General features: G+C 42.8%; 1 protein-coding gene across 3 annotated transcripts; it reads right to left on the bottom strand.

The window, feature by feature from the left end:
* Window positions 1-224: 224 nt before the first annotated feature.
* LOC309379444 (uncharacterized protein) lies at window positions 225-18,543 on the bottom strand. 3 transcript variants are annotated; one of them, XM_081928617.1, is made up of 5 exons: window positions 18,135-18,543; window positions 16,969-17,128; window positions 4,839-4,975; window positions 2,678-2,807; window positions 225-527 (listed from the first exon to the last, which is right to left on the bottom strand). In XM_081928617.1, the coding sequence occupies exons 2-5, from the start codon at window positions 16,974-16,976 to the stop codon at window positions 314-316; spliced, it is 489 nt and encodes a 162-aa protein (XP_081784743.1). In that variant the 5' UTR covers window positions 16,977-17,128; window positions 18,135-18,543; the 3' UTR covers window positions 225-313. The 3 variants fall into 3 exon arrangements, with proteins under 3 accessions (XP_081784743.1, XP_081784745.1, XP_081784744.1); XM_081928619.1 differs by lacking the exon at window positions 16,969-17,128 and adding an exon at window positions 6,399-6,440 and having other exon boundaries at window positions 18,135-18,541; XM_081928618.1 differs by lacking the exon at window positions 16,969-17,128 and having other exon boundaries at window positions 18,135-18,536.
* Window positions 18,544-22,119: the final 3,576 nt, after the last annotated feature.

A 22,119-nucleotide genomic window follows, 5' to 3' on the forward strand; every position in this document is an offset into this window, starting at 1 on the left:
GGGACTTGTAATTTCCATGCCTGCTTTAGACAAAGATCCTTCTGCAGATACTAGGCTGATCTGCAACTGCATGCATGCTACCAAACACTTATTGGGAGTCACATGTACTGTTCAACTTTGTGTGTACACAGATTGTAGACATCTTGAACGTAACGTGTAAACACCCTTTATGACTGCCATTCATGGGGAAGAGAGAGAAACCTTCAGTAATAATATTGTACACATTTTCTTTTAGTCAAAACTTTCTTTTATTGAGCTTTCTGATGAGGACCTCTGGAATAGAGATTGAGCAAAATTTCATCTTGGAGAAGAGCTAATTCCTTCTCATGTACCTCCTCCTCCTCTGCTGAAGCAGTACCCTCCTCAGATGGATGCTGCCAAGCGTCTGGCTCCGTTGGGCCTTGTAGCGGATGGGGAAGAGGGTCCTGCTCATGACACTGAGGCGCTCATTCAGCTCTGCCAGCCTCTTCTTCATGGAAAGTACTTGCTTCAGGAGATTGTCAATTGCTTCAGAGATAGGCCGGAGGCTGCCGGTCAAAGAAGATCAATATTAAGAATGTATACAGATCAGGATCATTATGGCAGTTCACTGCCAGGTTTGCTCAGTACGACTCAACACAATTCAGTCAGCACAGTTCAGAAGCACAACTGTTGTGATGATAAATAATCAGTGTGGTTGGAGGCTGCGGCTGATAGGAGTTGATCAAAGCCTTTTGCAGTGTTAGTGCTAACAATGATTCCTCCCCAGGGACCCATCAAATCTCATGCCTACTGGACCTAGCCCAGCCTTACTCATTTTTGCAATAGGACCCATTGAAATTAAGGGCACATCACACATTAAGTGCCCTCAGCTGCAATATGTACTTAAAACATGAGATGAGTATGCAGAAATATTTTAAGTCCTGCCGGACTTTTTTAAGGCTGTAAGGCTGCAATCTGATATGCCCTTACCCAGGAGCAGATCCCACTGAGATCACTGGGACTTCTGAGTAGACGTATTGTGACTTGACCATAAGAAGGGGGCCTGAGGCTTGCTCTGCCAGGTCGCAATGCTTAGGATGAGGCACACCAACAGTTGTGTTAAGGCATCATCAAGCAAACTGTTAAAACGCTGCAGAAAATAGTATATACCAGCACAAATAATTAGATCTAGCAGCTTCGTCTGACCAAGTTTGAGAAATCCACTTCAAGGCTTGGATAGATGGTGGTGATTCTTCAATTAAATACCCTAAAAGTAGTAATTATTTATATAGCGTTATTTGCAAGGTGGTGATATGAAAACTAACACTCATCCTGTTTATACATTTTCCTGTTGGTCATTCATTCACACACACCTCTCTTTTGAATACATTTCCCCCATCACTTTCCAAACTGCAAAAAATCCAGTTCTTCTTTAAAGTTGATGTGTTGTACTTGGGTGGCAGCCTGGAGGCAACCTGAGTGGAGATTTGACTCAAGGACATTTTGGCACACAGCGTTCTTAGGCTGCAATCATTCATTACCTCAGAGTAATTCCAATGGGACTTACATCTGAGTCCTGCTGTTAACCACTAGCCTCTTAAAGGGCAGGCCTAGGGATGTCGACTCTGCATCAGCAGTAAGTCTGAGTTCGGAGGAATTTCCTCCTTGCTATGGATATAAGCCGCCTTTTTACACAGATGCAAACAGAAACTGCTGCTAAAAACATTTCTGATCTAACAGAAACAACATTATTCAGTGTAATCATTGGAAAAAATATTAGCACCAACATTTATTATATATTTACGTTGACATTTCTTCCCATATAAACAGCCCATTAGGGACATTTGAACAGTTAACTACCACTCACGCTAAGTTTTACACTCACTTTTAAGAGCATGTTGTCCACATGGGAATCTTTCACGCTCACAGCTGGTGCCATAACTGATTCAAAATATAAGCAAGCAGATCCGAAACATTCTGGTATCTTTCCCCATTAAAACCCACTTTTTATTGTTTCTGCCAAATATAGGCAGGGTTAATTTTACTAACTGCTTTGTTGAAAATGGGATGGGTTTTTAAGGACATTTTGCTCCCCACTCTCCCCACTAAGCTCTGCTTCAACTTTCGCCATCATATCTGGATGATAAATAAAAGAGAATATTTTTGCCTAAAGGGGAATAGGACCGCCCCCCACCTTGAATTGCATATCAGTTATTAAATTGAAATGCTTGGAAACTAGCCAGTTTGGACCAATGTATGAAATGTATGAAACATCATACTCATGCTTATTCAGGTGTAAATCACAGTGAGTTGGGACTGAGGCTCATGACATCCATACTGTTGTTTAATGCAGATAGCTTTCTGTACCTCCATGAATTTCTATTCCAAGTCACTGCCTTCCCTCACTTTCCCCTCCCTCAATCCAGAATTTACCATGCCCTCTCCTTTTCAGAGTATCCCTGGTATGAGAAAAAGTGGGCTCATCACTTTGAGAGTTGGTCTGTATTTATGTTATCGGGTAAAAGAAGTTGGGACAACCCAGGCATATTTCTTCCCTTTCTAGTAACTCTCCATCACTAACGGAGTTTTAAGGCTTATATCCTAGTTGCTCATCCAATCTTCCCCTTTGGGGTATAAAGAGTTTCAACAGTGGGGAATTCTCTGTTCCAGAGAAAGCAGAGCAGAGAAAAGGCCAGCAATGCTCTTGTATTCTTACCTGGAAAGTTCAGGCAGGAGTGCGTCAGGGTGACTCAACAAAGAGTGCTTCATTTGCCAAAAGATGCTGTTCCCCCACTTCTCCAGTGTGCGCGTAAAACTCTTTATGCCTTGGATATTCACTTTATCGGCTTTGATATCAGAATTCACGTGAGAATGAGGGGAAAGAAAAGATTCAGGGAGGGAGAAGCAAGTCATTAATCAGTTATTTTATTTTCCAGTACACCTAAATCTTAATGGATTAAGTATCACTTAATACACACATGTCTGCGTGTAATCCAGAGATATGTGTCTGTGGGATTGCAGCCAGGTGCACAAAATCTGGCACATTGTTCCTGAAGATTGCTTTTTTCAACACCATGTTTCTAGTCCTATGAAAATGGATAAATTCTTAAATTCTCTTCCTAGAGAGGCTCACCCTTCCCATCACTGACGGCTTCCCTGGTGTTCAAAAACCTTCCTAAATGTTGCTCTTACTGCTGCTTATATTATTCTATTAATATTTTGTCTGCTCCTAATTTTTTAACCCCCAGCATTCACGGATTTGTATTTCTGAATTTGATATTTTTCTTTTAACGGTTAGAATTTCACTGCTGACGTTGTTAGTTGCCTTGGGCATAATCTTCGGGAAAGCAGGATTAAAAAAATTCTAATAAATAATAGGTCAGGTGAGATAAATTGAGATGGGATGAGAAGTGATAAAGGTGGGAAATCCTTTGGCCTGAGATGCAGAAATAGGCTCAGTTCCTTGGTTTTCTCTAGACCATTCTGAAATACCCAAGGTTTTATGTTTCATGCCACAACCCCTGTTCCAGCACTAATTGCATTGATATCTCCTCATCCCTGCATGGCAGAGGTGGAGAAGAGCTACTGGAGTGAGAGATGCCTGCTGGGGAGACAGCTGCTCTTGACTTCACCACTTTTAAAAGGCAACAGCAATCCGTCACAAGTGCCAAAGAATGCAAAATGTTGGAGAGAACTGAATGGCGGAATATTGTTTGCCATATTTTCAAAGCAGCAAGAGTCTCTCTCACACACACCAGACAATTAAAAGCACATGGCTTCCCCAAGAACGCTGGGAACTATAATCCACCCTCCCCAGAGCTACAATTCCTAACACCATGGACAAACCCGAGATTCTTTGAGGGGAAACATTTGCTTCTAAATGTAAGATGTCAGTGTGATCTATATGAGCACTTTCTGCTTCAGTGGCCCAAGATGGGGGTGGATGGGAAATGCCTTTGCTGCAATCACTGCAAACCTAGGCAGTGGTGTAGCTAGCTGCTTGGGTGCCCGGGGCGGCACATACACTCAAGGAGTCCACCCACTTCCTTCTCCTCAGCTGTAGGATGGCTGAGGGGGAGACACAAGCCCCATGCTGCTGTTTTGGGCAGCGTGGAGCCTGCAGGTGCCCGAGCAACCATGTCACTCCTAGGAGAGACGCATGGCTTGGGCACGCTGCAGGCCCTGTGGTAAGTGCCGCCCCACACGGTGTGGAACCCAGTGCCCTCTCCCCCCCTTAGCTACATCTCTGAGCCTAGGCGTGTTTACTTAGAAGTAAATCTCATTGAGGACTGTAGCCTAATGACTTTACTTGTGCACTCACATTCCACAAATAATAATTGCAACTGATACTCTATCTGGGTTAGTAAGCGCATTCATCCAAAGATAAAATTCTGTGCTGGAAGCATGTGACTGTACTTCTTCTGCAGGACAGGTGTTGAGATCCCTCACCCTTCCTTTAGGCAAAACCATAGTACTAAGACTCATTCGCAGTCACCAGGAGGCACTTCAACTCCCAATAGCTGCATATACACAAATACTGTAGCATTGTATATTTGGCTTCCTGTAGTGTGAAGGGCTGCCATACATCCATAATAACCAAGATCTGGTTGTCAGAAACATATGTCTGGGCTGAAATGTCCGGGGGAAAGCTCAACAACTTTTGTGTCTGGATTTTCACTTTTTGAAATATGGCAACCCTACTGGTGCGGAACTCAAGACTGGGCAGGAAACCAGAATTCACACAAGCCTTTATCAGAAACGTTCTTCTTCATATTAAGACGGTGTTTTAGTTAGAAAACTAAAAGTGGACAGGCCCCTGCCTTCAAGGAGTTTACAAATGACTCCTGCATCTGCCTTGGCTTGCTAGCACCTCTTACCTCCTTCTCTGTAATTCCACTCCTGAATGTGATTCTGAAGTGCCTTCTGACAGATGCTGCTGGGCAGGAGGTGGAAGAAAAGGAGAAGTGTCAGGACACCCACAATGGGCACAACCAGAGCTTTCATCTTTGTGTTCCTGTTATAAGAAAAGGATAAAACCTGCTTTGATTTCCTGTTCTTTCAGAATCAGTTTGAATATGCTGAAATAACACATGGTACAGCCCTCACTAGGCTGTATCACTATATACAGGACCAGGTGAGGAAGGCATGTGTTGAACAGCCCTCCGAAGGAACATAGGAACTTGCCTTATACCAAGCCAGCCCATTGGTCCATCTAGCCCAGTACTTTCTATTGTGACTGGCTGCAGCACTCCAGGATTTCAGACAGTGGCCTCTCCCCAGATGCTGGGGATTGACTGTGGGACCTTCTGCATGCAAGGCAAATGCTCTAGCTCTGAGCTATGGTCCTTCCATGTACACTCCCCATCTCTAGAAAAGTAGCCAGTCAGAAAAAAGCCTTATCCTTGACAAGCTAGTTTTCTATGTGCAGAAAAGTTTAATGCAGGGGAGCATTCAAGCCTTCAGTCCTTCCTATACAGCCTGAAGTGCAGCTGTCCAGGCAGGACTGTGGCATGTGCTGTTTCTGCATATTCAAAACAGCCCTCACATAGGGTTGACAGTGAAAGGAAAGAAGCCTTTGAATGATGTGCATCACTCACAGGCCCCAAAATACTGTAATGGAGTCTAGGCAATCTATTGAGCATTCATCCTGATTTGCTTGCATAAAGTTTACATAGAGGTTAGATCCTATCTGGTCTTTATTGAGCATTCATTCTGACATTTTTGCCAGGAGATTATATGACTATATGTATCTAACTTACACTCGTCCTGATTTGCTTGTGGGCTGCTTATATTTTGTCCTGTTAATCATGGTTCATTCCACACTTTTCAGCACATTTCCTTATCAGTTTCTAAAGTGGGAGAAGTCTAATTCTTTTTTTAAAGTGGATTTGTTGTACTAGAGTGACAGAGTGCTTTAATCTGCTTCAGCTGCACAAACCTAAGCGCTCATCCACACTTTCGTTTGTCCCATGATGATGATGATGATAATAATAATAATAATAATTGTTATTTATACCCCGTCCATGTGGCTGGGTTTCCCCAGCCACTCTGGGTGGCTCCCAATAGAATTAAAAACACAATAGAACACCAAACATTAAAAATTCGCTAAACCTGGCTGCCCACAGATGTCTTCTAAAAGTCAGATAGTTGTTTATTTCCTTGACATCTGGTGGGAGGGCGTTCCACAGGGTGGGCGCCACCACCGAAAAGGCCCTCTGCCTGGTTCCCTGTAACCTCGCTTCTCACAGGGAGGGAACCGCCAGAGTCTTTTTCAGACTCCCAACTGTCCCTGGGAAAACCTGCTGGCTACTGCTGAATCAGAACAAGGGGCTGTAGCTCAATGGCAGACCACATGCTTGTGTGTAGAAAGACCCTTTCATCGCTGGCATCTCCGGTTAAAAGGGGTCTCTAATAATAGGGCCAGGGAAGACTCCTACCTTGTGACTCTGGAGTGCTGCTGCCTGTTAGAGCAGTTAGTCCTGGGCTAGCAAGACAAGCATGAAGTTAGTTTCCTATGTTAGCACCTTCTGTATGTCAGAGTCTACTTTGCCACGCAGATCTCCCTTGCTGGACTAGGGCAGCAAAGTATGCAGCCCAGTGAGAAAAACGTTCTAATTGGCAGTACAGTAGTACCTCGGGTTACAGACGCTTCAGGTTACAGACTCCGCTAACCCAGAAATAGTACCTTGGGTTAAGAACTTTGCTTTGGGATGAGAACAGAAATCGCGTGGTGGTGGCACAGCAGCAGTGGGAGGCCCCATTAGCTAAAGTGATGCTTCAGGTTAAGAACAGTTTCAGGTTAAGAATGGACCTCCAGAACAAATTAAGTTCTTAACCCGAGGTACCACTGTATTACCGCCGAACAACAAACATGTGCTAACATGCTAAATCTGTTAGGATTAGCATGATGAGTTTAACAGGAGTTTAACAAGCACTTATCTCCAACTTCATTGCAATATGAATTTCAGAATGACACATCTGCTTGCTGGTGTTGCAAGGAGGGAGGACCCCCAGAGGGCCAAAGAAACAGTGCACTTGTTGTTGTGTAAATAGTAATGGAAGGAAATCCTGAGCTGCCTGGGGACTGTGTGGGATGGGGAGGGGAAGTTTAACTGCATCTCTCCCTGCCAAGGTCAGACAGAAATGACCTCACCAAAAAGGATCCTTGCCATTTTGAGGGAAGCCTCCGCTGGCATGCAAATAGTATCTGGATGAGTTAAATTAACCGGCCCCACTTCTCCCACCCTGTGGAACACCCTCCCATCAGATGTCAAGGAAATAAACAACTATTTGATTTTCTGAAGGCAGCCCTGTTTAGGGAAGTTTTTAATGTTTGAAGTTTTATCACTTTATTAATAATGATAATGATATTCTGTTAGGAGCCGCCCAGAGTGGCTGAGGAAACCCAGCCAGATGGGTGGGGTATAGATAATAAATAACAACTTCTTCTTCTTCTTCTTCTTCTTCTTCTTCTTCTTCTTCTTCTTCTTCTTCTTCTTCTTCTTCTTCGGCTTCCCTTTCAAAAACCATCCATCCTCCAATTAACATGGCATTTACTTGGGCCTTAATTTTATCTCTCCAAGGAAGTTCGCCTGGTGCCTTCACTATACACCTTTAGGCACCAGGCAAAAACGTTTCTTTTTAACCAGGCCTGACTTGAACGACATCCTATACCTTTTTTAAAATGTTGGCTCTTTGGGGGGTGTTTTTTTTTTTAAAAAAAAATGATTGTTGTTTTTGTTTTGATTTTATGTATTTGATATTTTATGCGAACCACCCTAAGACCTTCTGGTATAGTGCAGTATAGAAATTAAATAAATAATAATAATAATAATTAGAGAAGGGCCAGTAGCATCTGCCTTTTATGTTAGAAAACCCAAGGTTTAATCCATGGCACCCCACCAAATAGGGCTGGGAATGTCTCCTGCTCAGTGGCGGTCACTGGGGTAGAGGAGTAGTGCTCCCCTGCCCCCCATTTTGCTGCTGCTTGGTGGGAGGGAGAGAGGCCTTGCCACCCCCAATGCTGGTGACATTAGGCCAGGTGAGCTGCCCCACTGCCCTGCCATCTGCTGTATGAAATCCTGGAGAGCTGCTGCCAGTCCGTGTAGACAGTCTTGAGCAAGGTGTACTCAGTATAATCTGACTCAGTAGAAGACTGTTCCCTGTGTTCCTTGCCTAGACTTGATGGAAATGCCAGAAAATTAGATCCTATCGGATCAAGGTTATTAGATGAATTGACATAAGGCCGTCAAGGCCGTTGACTCTGTTGAGTCTTAAAAATGTTCTTACGACAGAGAAAGTAGGCAGTGGCTGGCAAGCGCCTTATCGTTGAAAGACTTGGAGAAATAAGACTTCCCCTTTAATTCAAGCTTGGCTAAATACATACTTGTTTACAACAGAAATGAATAGACTGAATTCTTTTTAAAGACAAATGTACGAAAGGGAGAATGCTTGACATGTCTTCTGAGAAGATACAGCTACAATTCATTTTATCCTGGAACAATTTAAATCCTAACTGTCAAGTGGAAAGCCATGTTTTATTGATATGATGAGGGTTTTTGGATTAATCTGTCAGTTCATCACAGCGAAACTGTTTATTTGTTAACTGGAACCTTATATATTGGATTAATCCATCTACAAGTGTCTATTGGCTGAAGAAAAAACAACCACCACATTTCCCCCCCTGTATTATCTGTTTTCTGATACGACATTCTGCGTATAAACAACCTTTAAATGGGAAATAAAGGAGTCTGAAGTTCAGTTGCTTGGCCTGACTCTCTCCAACAAAAAATGATCCAATAAAAACAGTGCCTCTTAGCATTTCATTCTACTTCCAGTGTTAAGACTCTTGAGTGTCATTGTGTATGTCACCAAAACAGCACCAGCAGCATACAAGGAGATTGCAGCTGTAGGCCTGGGGGGCAACCAAGGCTTGCAGACGTACAAATCAATAGGGGGAAAAACGAAGGGAGACCTTAGAACAGCCCAGTGGGGACTGAGTGTTCCATGTTCGTTGAATGCTTATAGAGAGGGAGGGGGTCAGAAAATCAGGGAAAGGGAGAATAGAATTTATTATTATTATTATTGTTATTATTATTATTATTATTATTATTATTATTAATACCCCACCCATCTGGCTGTGTTATGTACTGAAGTTCTCACCCTGGGCCAGCAGGGGGATACTGTAGATAGTTATGCAAATAAGGGATCGAAAGTGATGTTCAGTGATTGGATAGTTTTAGAAAATTGTTACAGTTACGTTGTACTGGAGCTCTATATAAGCATGCAGACTGAACCCTTCAGTTCAGTTCTGTTCTGGCCTGTGAATAAACAAGAGCTGTTTGAAGAATCGCTGTGTCGTCTGATTTGTTCACCCACAACTTAACAGGCTGGGTCCCCCCAGCCTCTCTGGGCGGCTTCCAACAAAACACTAAAATACAATAACCTATTAAACATTAAAAGCTTGAAGAATGAAGTGCCTGGAATCCTGTGGCTCTATGCTGCAATATTTTGTTGCAGGCCGGATAGGTTTATTTTATGGCCACATTCACAACGTGTCTAAGGCATTACGATACCAAATTTTGCGCTCCTAACAGTTTTGTGCCTCGGGCAATTTCCCCTGTGTGCCCCCCCCCCCCGATGTTAGGCCACTAGCTGTATGCAAACTAGACACCGTCAGGTCTGATTCACACCAAAAGGAATAAAAGGAGTTGAGGTAATACAAGCAGAGGCTGGGCCTATGGGAAAACAGTCGTATGACTGATTCACTGTGTGCCCCATTTTGCTTTACAAATGGATTTGTTTGACCACAGCCTTCCTCGAGTTGGTCAGGAGTTGTGCTAATTTGCTTTTCATTAAACTGGGGAGGATTTTGTTATTGCCTTGAGAGGGCTAAGTCAGTATTGCTGGCCATCATCCATAAGGTTTATATCATGATTAATCAGAATTGCATAGTTTCTCATTTGAGAAATGACTGACAAAGTAATAAAAAAAAAATGGCAGAGACACAGAATTCATGTATTTCAGCTGCTTGGTCTTATGGTAACCCCCTGAGAAAATTCAATTACCCTTCCATTGAAGTATGACCTTCATCTCCTAACAGCCTGGGAACAGCTCCAACCCAGCCACTTGGTACCCTTAGGAATTAGTCAGAGTTGGTTCAAATACGAATAAATCTGAGTTCATTTCCATATTTAATGAAATATAGTTTCCTTCTTGTTTTATGTGGGCTAATCATTGTTAGGTTAACACTGCTAAGAAAAAAGGCAAGCACTCTGATCCTATGGCTGTTCAAAAAGAGGTCTAGCTGAGTTCAACAGAATTTTTCAACCTTAGTTTTGCAGTCCCCCCCTCCCTTTCAAATGTTTTAAGTTTTACAATTTCAAATAAACAGGTTTTACATTACCAAATGGACAACACCACCTCTGCCACCGCAGTGTGGCACCCTTTTCCATCCATGCAATTCCACCCCATATGTATATACTTACTCAGACATAAGTCCCACTGAACTCAAGTACATGTGCATAGAATTGCACTGTCAGTCTACACCAGAGATGGGAATCCCGTGACCATGTAGACATTGTTGGACACCAACTCCCATTATCCTCAGCCAGTGTGGCTCAGGACTAATGGGAAAAGTAGTCTTTTCACCACCAACTGAAGATGTATCGATTCCACCTGGCCTGCACAGGTTAATGAGATGTCTCCTCCATCACTTTATGACTATGTTCTGTGTTGCGGCCAGCTATATTTATGATAATTACAATAACGGTGTTTTTGGTGTTGATGTTTTTATTCTGTGTTTTACTGTAGACTGCTTACCAGTCTGAGAATTCTTGTTGAAGGGCAGTTCACAATTATCACCATCATAATTACCCCCCTCCTTCTCCTAAACCTACTGTCCCAAATGCCTGGTTTTCAGGTAGGCTTGAGCCCCGTTGCCTGCTATTCTACAAATTAAGGCATGCAAGCTGCATACATTTCAAAGTGGGATGTTGGTGCGGGGGTTTTGGACCAGTTCCACCCACCCAACAACAAAATTCTTCCATACGTATAGTTCAGTTCTAGAACTTCAGGCCAAAAGCAGGAAGGAGCCTCATGCATATGTGCCCCTCTTTCAGGTAAGTTGCTTTAAGGCCAAGATGATATATGTATATAGTCAACGTTAACCTGAGGACTGATACTGAAAATTGGTGGTGGCAATATCACAGCATTTAAAACAACAATGTAAACATGGATAGGGCTGCATTATTAAACTGTTTAAATAAAATGTGCAAGAATATATTCTCTAAATACTTGGAACCTGCTTACCTCTTTCTTTCTTTCTTTCTTTCTTTCTTTCTTTCTTTCTTTCTTTCTTTCTTTCTTTCTTTCTCTCTCTCTCTCTCTCTCTCTCTCTCTCTCTCTCTCTCTCACACACACACACACACACACACACACACTTTTACTCTCTATGATTTGCTGGAGATTTTTTCTTCTGAAGTACCAGCCGTACCATATTTCTCTGGTAATAATATTCTCACTGACTTTCTCTATAAATTCTTATTAATAATTAATCGCTCCCCCCTCCAAATAAACAGTCTTTCCTTTTAAAATGAATTCCATAATGAAAATGTCTGATCAGCCATTCCCAGCAGAGAAGGACCAAAGTATGTAATATCAAAAGGCTGAAACGGCAGCACAAATCTCTGAGGTCAAATAGACCAAAGAGGAGGATGCACCCGCTTTTCGGCAGCCTTGGTCCTGTGAGACGAGGTGACTTTGATCTTGCTTCATTTAGGATATGAAAGGCAGCAATAAATCCCCTCACATCTGGGGATCCATAACCTGACCTTCTTGATCACAGGTTCTATAAGACATAAACTGTAAAATTTCACACACAAATCCCAGATGTTGCATTTTCTGGGTCTCCTGAGACCCGTTCCTCCTCCATTTCCCATATTATCATCCTTTGAATTCCTATTGATTTTGATGTGTAACATTCTTTACTGCTGGCGAGACAACAGTATTGTTTATAAAACAATGCCATTTCCCTGTGCCTACTGTTTATAATTTAAGACTGGGGACAATTGTTTTGGTCGTGCTTATGTTTTCAGGCAGCTGAAGGTAGTGTGACAGACCCCTTATTGCTTGTGGTGGTTGAACTCTTTTGTTATTTGTCCTTCAGACAAGCAGAGCTTGTGTCCATTTCTATCAACCCAGGGCAGTGGCTACCAACAGTCAGAAGGGCAGTGGCTACCAACAGTCAGAACATGGACTGATCCAGTGGCCTGGACCAGTTGGGGAGCTGTCCAGCAGAAGCCAGAGTTGGGTTAGACAAGATTATATGTGGCACTTCTTAGTTGCAACAGCAGCTAAGAGGCAGAGATGAAGGAGTTTCATTTTAAGGCTTGCCTCTTCCTCCAAAGTAAATACACATTGAAATACTTTATTGTACAACTTGTATACAGTGAGATTACACAAGCACCCCCCACTCAGCTCTCTTAGTCTTAATTTACTGATGCACAGCCACCAAACCCGAAAGTCAGTTGCCCTGTTGTTATCTTTTCATTCAGCAGCCTAACAGCCCAATGATAGAAGCTGTTCTTTACCCTGTTGGTGTGACTAATCATGCTTCTATATCTTCTGCCCGAGGGCAGGAGATCAAGAAAGTGCCGGCCAGGGTGTGAATCATCCCTGAGGATTTTCTTCACTCTCCTGAGGAAATTAATGCTTGCCTCTTCCTCCAAAGTAAGGCTGAGCGGCAGCAAACCTTGGACTGTTGAGCAGACATTCTCATCTCAGGTCTGGGTTTTCGGCATGGGTCTGTCACCACCTCTGCTCCTACTGTGATGCTGGACCAGATATTGGGGAAAGGTCCCATCACGGTGTATTGGACCCCTCAGTGTCACAGCCTTTGAGAGCCAAGGTGTCACCTCAAGGGGCATTAGAGACATAGGCTATAGGAACTTACCTTATACCAAGCTGGAGCGTCAGCCTATCTATCTTGGTATCATCGAATGGCAGCAGCTGTCCAGGGTTTCAGGCGATATCAGAAGTTAAACCTGGACCTTCTGCAAGCAAAGCATGTACTCTGCCACTGAGCCACACCTTCTCTCTATGATTCCAGTCTAAGCCCTGACCTGCGGGAGGGTGTGTGTATTTCCTGAAAGGTGAACAAATTTCCCCATGTGACTGGGATCCCATCAAAAGCCAGGTCACCTTGTCATTACAGTATCAGGTCACAGGTTTCCCTATGCCTCAGACAGGGAGGCAGACACATGTTCCATGGAAATGCAGGCTTTTTTGGCTTTCTGTTGAGCTTACAGTTCTCTTCCCCCCTTTCTACCCCATGCTCTGGGCTCTAGAAAGGGCTCTGGCCCCAACCCAAGCTCCCTCAGAATCTGTGCCTCTAGAATCTGTGCCTCTAGAATCTGTGCCTCTAGATCCAGCCAGCAGGACAGTCCAATGTTTTCTTCTCTGCGTCTACACTTTACAATCTCTTACCCCTCCCAGCTCTCCTCTCACCACCCATTTTGATCCTCTTTCCCCATCCTGGGTGTCTCTTTCGATGGAGCTTGCCAACCAGGCGTCTTCGGGAGCAGTCGTTTGTTTCTTTCTTTAGCAGGAACATTTAACAGCCTACTCTCAGTCCAAAGAATCCCGGAGCGACCACCCCATAGTTTCAAAACAATCACAACTGTATCAGTGATAAAATGATTGGGTTTCTTGGTTTGTTTTTAATTAAACCCAGCAGAACAGCAGAATCAGCTTAAAAACAGCACTGAAGGTTAACTTCAAGATGTCAGCAGCCACAGCTGAGGGAAGTGCCTCAGTCATAAGCATGCAAGAGGGTGTGTGGTCTCATGCTGCGACTCCATAGCAATGTTCTCAACTATGTGTATAGGATGCATAAACACAGTATCTTTAAAGCACATGCTTCCCCTCAAAGAGTTCTGGGCATTGCAGTTTAGCCCTCATACAGTTACAGTTCCCAGCAACCCTTAGTAAACTACAGTGCCCAGAATTCTTTGAGGGGAAATCACATGTTTTGAATGTGCTTTAAAGGTATAGTGTGTACACAGCCATAGACTCTGGAGTATGTAGCGTTTGTACATATATAGGGACTGTGCAAATAAGGGGTTAGTGTGGGGGTTGCCAACTCAGATACCATGGCATCTCCAAAGGTGACCAAAGAAAAAAGAATAAAAATTCACAAAAGCACTGACTTCATTTCCCTTGATTCTCAACCAATCTTGCCTCATCTACAAGCATCTATTTTATTAATGCAGTGCCTATTGGAAAACAAATGATTTCGCTGCCACTATATTAGAATTTCTCACTGACATAAGTGATAATTACTTCTTCTTCTCCTTCAAGCCATTCCATGGAAGCTAGTTAATCCAGTTGGCTCAGGAGAAGGGCTGACTGCCGAAGCAAGTCCATGTGAGAACATATCCTGTGGGGGAACTTCTTGCTGGAAGGATTCTCATTAGCTCTGCCAAAGTTTGAATCAAGCCCTGCGCTTGTGCTGAAACAGAACAAAACAAAATACGGCTGCAGTGCTAGTCAGCATTCATTCCATGTCTGCTTAAATGAAATGGTGTTAAAATATGGGCCATGCTAGACACAATGGCAGTTGATCTGTGAGATGAAATATGGATCTGGTGCCATCGTATTGAAAGGTGAGGTCGGCATTGAGTGATGAGGAGTGCATCAGCCCTCCTCCTGCCCAAAGCTGACCTTCATACAGTATGCTTCCATGCTGTGTTGAGTTCCTATGCCAAAAGCACTAATTCTGAGTGCAAAGCACTTTTGGGGCAGCAGGAAGGTAGGGGGCAGAGGGGGAATGAGTCTGAACTCTTCACACAGGCTCCTTTGGATCAACAAATCCAACCTCCACTCCTAGGTAAACTATGGAATTCACGCCCACAGGACAGCCACCAGCTTGGAGGGCTTTGAAAGAGGATTGGACAAATTCATGGAGGGTGAGACTATCAACGGTGACTAGTCATGACGGCTATGCTCTGGCTCCATGGTTGAAGGCAGTAATGCTTCTGAATACTAGTTGCTGGAAAACACAGGCGGGGAAGGTGCTCTTGTTTCCCAGAGGCATCTGGTTGACCACAATGAGTACATGATACTAGACTAGATCGGCCATTGGCCTGATCCAGCAGCCTCCTCTTATGTTTTTATGTTCTTTCTTCCTACTTGATTGGGGAAGTTTTATGTTGAGACATTGTCCTATCTACCAACATCACAACTAGACCCAAATCCTCGTGTGGTCCTTTCAGTGCTTTGAAATCTCCACCTCTGGCACCATCAGGCTCCATCAATGATCCAGCAGATATTTCTATGCGCCAAACCTGCCAAGTTCTGCCTAGTCTTGCTTTGGTCCACCAAATTCAAACACAGCTCAACAAATGACATGCCAGATTCTACCAGGCTCCATCCATGACCCAAAGAAGTGAAGTCTCACTGGTTGCCTGAAATATGATGGATAGAAACACACAAGTGGGCTTTCCTGAACACAGGACATAACTGTTATTATTTATTATTATTTGATTTATATACCTCCCTTTATCCAAATTTTGGAATGCCCTCCATAGAGAGGCCTGCCTGTCAACTTTACTGCTTGGGTTTTGTCAGACAATTTAAAGAAAGATTTGAGGATGGAATAATGCCCCTTATGTCTGCTGAGCTGTTGCCATTTTTTCTTGCTCTCTTGCTGTCCGTATTATTTCTACTTAATTGTTTTCCTTTTTACTGATGCTTTTAATGTTGTCAGCTGCTGAGGACCATTTGAAGGAAAAGTGGGACAGAAAAGTTTTCAACAAGCAAATGCTATTTGAAAAATACAAACAAACAGGTGTGACCACCAACATGAATCTCTCAATCACTTTTAGTCATGAATCCCACCATCCCTAAAGAATGTATGGGGAATTTGTCATTCCTATCCGATATCCTCATTTCTCATCCCCTCTCCTCACATGACATTCCTCTTCCATGTGATAAAAAACAACAACATCTGCTGCAACTAGACGTGTGTGATGCTCTCAGGTCACCAGGATTCTACACTCTGCAGCCAAATAATGCGCAAATATGTCAGTTCCCAGCTTCAGATTCCTCCCCAATTTTCTCTTCCCTATTTGCTTTCAACATTTCTCCCCAAGGTATTCTATTTCCAATATATTTTATTCCTACATATGACAGAGATAAGCAGAGACATAGCAAGGAGAGATTTTATGTGCATCTGTCTTAAATCCTTACGGCAAAGGGGAAATGTTCACCCCCTCAGTTTTCATCACCACAGAACTCTTACTCCCCCCCCCCAATACAGCTGCAGATATTCAAGGTTATTCTGTCCCATTGCCAAATATGGCCTTCATTTCCGAGAGGCTGCTATCTCCTGCAGCCTGATGAGAACATGCTGTACTTAACACAAGAATGTGAGGAAGTGAGGTCTGCTTTTGCTTGCTTTTGACTGCATCTATTGACTAAAACAATACTGGGCCAGGAATAGTGGGAGTGTTGCTAAGGAAGGTTAAAGACCTTTAACTAGTTTTCAGTTGCTCAGATATTTGTAAACTGCTCTCATACAATTTTGAGCAAAACAGGAGAGCTTGACACACATTTCCAGGTTTTTCCACTGATTTAAAAATTGTGTTTGAATTAGGAGAGATGTGATTCGGATTTCAGTGATTATAAGCAGCACATTCAATTGCTTCTGCTGTTAAAACACAGGCTGCTTCTGCATTCTTCTTTTCTTTTCTTTTTTAAAGCAATGCACCAGTTAAATACTTCCATCCAGACTAACTGAAGAAAGTTGAAAGTGGCAAGAAATTTTTTCTTCTGGAAAATCCTCAGCCCCCTATTACTTTATTACCATATTCCAGCACAATATTACATTATTGTGCTGGAATACGGTATCCTAATGCAGACTACTGGTTTAAATTATTGGTACACTGATAGCAAATACAAAAATACACGTATCTGTGATAGATATATTACTGGGTAACAATGGCTTACCATGCCATTAGCTTACCAAACTTTATGCTGTTATAAGCAGTTAAAATGCATGATCTTCAGGAGTGACATGCTCATGCAGAAAGTCTCAGGATCAGGCAAGAAGTCTCATTGAACTCAGGTAATTTGGTCCATATGTGAACTACATGCTATTAGTAGAGTCCTTAGAATGAAGGGGAAAATGCATTTGTGTCACACAACTTGCTAAATAATATTGCACATAATAATTCAGATCTGATAGCAAATTAAGAATTTGCTGAATTGATAGATTTAATAAAGACATATGTTTCTACTCAAAATATGAAGTGAAATTTGTGCATGAAAAAGTGTAGCTATTGAGATTTTAAACAAAGCTGCAGATACCTTTTGTGCCTCGCTCTTTAAAACTCTTTTGCCCAATTTTGCCCATAGAATTTGATGCAATAAAATTATATGCTTCATTGCTTATTCTCTGATTACTATGCTAAGCATATCAGGCTTTCATTTTCAATGATCAAGAGAGATAAATATGCCTTTCAGGCTTCCTGCTACATTAACTGTCTCTTAGTTGGCTTTCATTTGCAGAGTTTTATTGGGTTTTGTTTTTTTAAAAAAAAAAGATTTTGAAAATGAGTTACATTGCATTAGAGAAAATGCAATGGTTATAAAAGAAGATATAAGATCTAGATAGATTCACCTCTAGGTACATTTTGCCCATTATTCACTATGGATGATAGATGATAGATAAATAGGGGTCTACACTAAAAGTGGCAAGTTGTCTTGGAACGAATAAAATAAGAATAAAATGAAGAAAATCGGATGACCTTGGGTCTGTGCAGTTGTGCACCGACAGATACATAATAACTACATAGCCTACATAGGTAATCTGTACCTTTCAGAGGCTTATATTGTCACACACAGAATATCCACACAGAAACAATTACAGTTATTTACTTTCTTCCTGCAAGAAACTCATCTTGCACTGCTTACTACTCTTATGAACATTCACTTAAGTAAGACTGAGCTTTTTTCAGATAGAGTCTCCTTTCTTCTGCCTGGATTTCTCTTCTGGTCTATTTGCCACATTCAAATTTCAAGATGGTTTGTTATGTCACGTAGTTCCCATCAGCTTTGGAAGACACAAATTACTCATTGACTAAGGAAAGGATGAGTCTACATGCAAACTTTACCTGGACTCCACAGGACAATCCTCCTGAGACGAGGCTCCCAACAAGGCTCCGTTGCTTCTCCTCCTCTTTCATTGCCACCCCTCTGGACCTCAGATCACAATGAGTGACGTGTCCCACTTCTTCTCCCTAGTCCACATGTTTTCCCCAACTTTGTTTGGAGCTTCTTCCAGCTGCTCCTTTCTCACCCTCCCCTCCCATCTACCCATTCAAGCTGAACATCTCCCCAACACATGGGAGCCGTATGGGACCATAAACTTCTGCCAGTGGCACTACAGTGCCTTTTCAAAGTTTATTCTCCTGTTCAGCAGCAGCTTCTGGTCCATGGCTCCCTGCTACCTTCGTAGCCCCACAATTCTTTGGCAGCCAGTATCATTAGATGGCCTCTCTTGCTTTCCATAGTTTCCACTACTAAGTAGCTTCCCTTTGTGGAAGACAGAAATTTCTAGCCAGCAAGTCGTGAATTTGTTCCCCTAAGTTGTTTCCGTTGATTGCCAATTAATTCTCTGATTACTTCATCCTTGAGACATTATGCCAAAACTATTTCTGTCAAAGTAAACAAGGAGAGTGGACTTGGGTTTTTGTGTGTGTGTGTGTTTTTGACACGCATTCCTCTACTCTTAAGTTCCTGGGCTGCCAAGCTAAACACAAGCAGACCTAATCAATGTAGTTGTATAAGAGTCTTCCCAAGAAACACGAGGTATTGCAATCTAGTGACTGAACTAGTGGAGTCCTGGATTCAAAAGTGAGCCAGTACATTAAGATGTGCTGTGCAAATATGTACTAGCTGTGGTTTATAAAACAAGCCATGAATATTGTCTTGCATCATGGGTTGCAAAACACACTTGAAACAGTTCAGTGATCTTACTTTCTTGCCCAATATCCCTCCTGAAGCTTCCATTTGCCACACTTGCTATTGTTCAGTTGAATTTGGAGTTTGTTGTTTTAACCATTTTGATCTTTGTTTATGTCTTTTAAAAAATCTATAAGCCACTAGAAGTATTGCTGTCAATATATTATAAATTGTAGTAATAATCAACACCCTCATCACATTTAGTCTCTCAGTATAAAGGTTAGTTCCCAAGATTCTGTCACACTCTAGTGTGACCAAGACCACAATGTGGGAGATCTTCTGAGATTTGAACTGACCTCTCAACTCAGACAACTCAGCAGAGGGTAATACAGCCCCCACCTCACTGTTGCTTCCAAGTGCAGCCTGCTACTTTCTCCTACATAAATGAATGATTGCCAATTGATTTTTACATGGAAAATAACTTTTGTAAGGAATGCATATAGGGACACAGTGAGAGCAAAACTAGTCCTATACTCAAGATGGTAAGTGGCTGGGCCTCCACTGATTCTGCAGGATAGTAAAATGCAGAATACTTAAAAGTCTTTGCACTCCAAGGGGACAACTTATGTAGTCCTCCGTCCACAAATACCACCTGTTATAATAATAGACATTTTGCTAGAATGCAATATAATACAATGCTGTTTTCATGCCTTACCTATGTAACTAGATCATGGTGATGTATATCTGTCATAGTGAGTTTAGTTTCAGAAGTGACTACATTTCAGTGGGTGGTGATTTCCTCAGGCAGTGTAAAACAATCTGATTAAAAAACAAATCTGCTGCAGGTAACCGGCATACATAAAGTATGCTATAGACACACAGGACCCATGAAAATCATCCGAGCACCATTGGATTTATTGGTGATATGGTTATTTGTGCCAGATGGGGCTGTCACCCATCCTTTGCAAATCTGTACCATGTTTTTAGGCTGCTTTGTGTAAAGGCATGTCTCTGTAAATGTCAGTTATTATTAATAGCCTTTAGTTGATGCCTTATGGTCTGAGAGAAGCCTTCTCCAGGCTGCTGAAGTTTTTAACAACAGCTCCCATTAGTCTCAGCCAGTATGGCTGTGCTTGCTGGGGCTGATGGAAATGGTAGCCCTAAACATTTAAAGGACACCAGGTTGGCACAGGTTGAACTAAAGAATGCTTGGTCTGATGATCTCCCCAAAACTGGGTGCCCAACTAGGAAGAAGCTCTTTACTGTGAAGATTATTGGGTTTTCCAAATCTACAGAGCACCAGGACACATGGTTTTGACCTTGTAGAAGTACTGGTAGTTGGTAGTTCACAACAGCTCAACCAGTGTGTGGTATCAGCAGAGTATGGGGAGCCCCAGCAGAGTCTTCAGAGATTTCTTGCTCCCAGCAGAACAGCTTGTTTCAGAGTCCCCAGTTAAGGGGGAAACTTTGCTCCAACACAGTTCCAAGTGACAAAGGGTTTATTTTCTCCAGACACAAGACAAAGCTATTATATACAGTTCTTCTGGTCTTTGAAGTAAAGATACACATGTAAAAACAGAAATGCTGCTGTGTAAAACCCACAGGCTCCTCCCCTGACTCTTACAGATCCAGAGTCAGACCCTAACAGGACAGGGCAGGACAACAAGACATAATGAAAGCATTCGTGAACCAATGGGAGGGTGAACGACTCAGCTAGTCATGCACTCAACCTTGCTGCTGTTGCTACGGTAACCCAGTGCACCTGACACCCTTATCTAGGACCATCCAGATATGGGGGACATGCTCCTCAAGACATGACACCAAGCATGGTGTAATTTAACCCATTGTTAAACCCACACCAACACTACATGGGGATTTCTATGTCTCAAGAGAAGTCCACATTCTGAAACGGAAGAGTTGACCTGCAAATGTCTTTCAGGCTGAGAACCTTATGACCATTTTACATATTACACAGCAACCCACCTGGGTGTGCAGCAGGGAGCTGCAGCCAATCCCAGTTCCTTCACCCATATTTTTCCAGGTGCTTTTCTGGACATCCTCCTAATATGATGATTTGCAGCTGATCACTGCTTGTTCCCAGCTCAGTGCCAGTGGTACTAATAGGAGCCTGAAAGGGTTGTTCTCTGCTCCCTCTACTACTCCTGCCAGGAAACTGAAGATCACTCTGGGGGCCCCTGTGATGTCAGAGGGGTCTTTCGGGGTGATCTCTTATTTCCTGACAAGAGGGGATTACCTGGAGCAAAGCACAACTCTTTTGCACGCCATTTCTTTCTCTGCCAGTGGGCACTTTCCCCACGTGGAAATAGATGATCACCTCAGCGACTCCATTGGCCAGCAGCTCCTCTGCTTTGGCAGGTGACAGACCATGCTGATTGTTGATGCCAGACCTAGTAATTTGGCTGCATCAGGAGTGATTAAATGACCCAAATAAACAGGATCTAGCAATACAGAGAATTCCCTGTCCCGGCCCAGAACAGTGGGTCGTATTTGGAAGCCTCCTATTTGGAAGAAGCATAGCTGAGTGATAGGAGATATGCTTTGCCTGCAGAAGGTTCCAAATTCTATAGCTGCATCTCCAGGTTTATTTTTTTATATTTTTTTTAAGGATTAGGTGGCAGGTGACGTGAAAGGCTTCTGCCTGGGTGGCCACTGCTATGTAGACAATACGAAGCTAGACAGAAAAAACAATATTTCTACTGAGAAGCATTGTAATAATAGAATGGTGGTATCTCTTGACTTGGGTTATAAGACTTGTCAAGATGGCTATAACCATTCTGCAGGTTTAGAGGTAGCAGGCCTCCCAGTACCTGTTGATGGGGAGCAACAATGAGAGAGAGAGAGCTATTGCCTTCATAACCTCCTTTTCAGCTTCCCAGCAGTATCTGGTTGGCCCCTGTGGGATACAGAATGCTGATCTAGATCAATCTTTGTTCTGACCTAGCAGGACTCTTCTAACGTTTTGGGTTCCCTGGAGCCTTAGAAGCATAGAATTGTAGAGTTGGAAGAGACCCCTAGGGTCATCTAGGCCAACCCCCTGCAATGCAGGAATCTCCACTAAAGCCATCCAACCTCCACTTAAAAACCTTCAATGAAGAAGAGGCCACCACCTCCTGAGGGAGCCTGTTCCACTATCAGACAGTTCTTACCATCAGAAAGTTCTTCCTGATGTTTAGT

This window comes from Podarcis melisellensis (assembly GCF_964234715.1).
Source record: "Podarcis melisellensis genome assembly, chromosome: 10".
NCBI lineage: Eukaryota > Metazoa > Chordata > Lepidosauria > Squamata > Lacertidae > Podarcis > Podarcis melisellensis.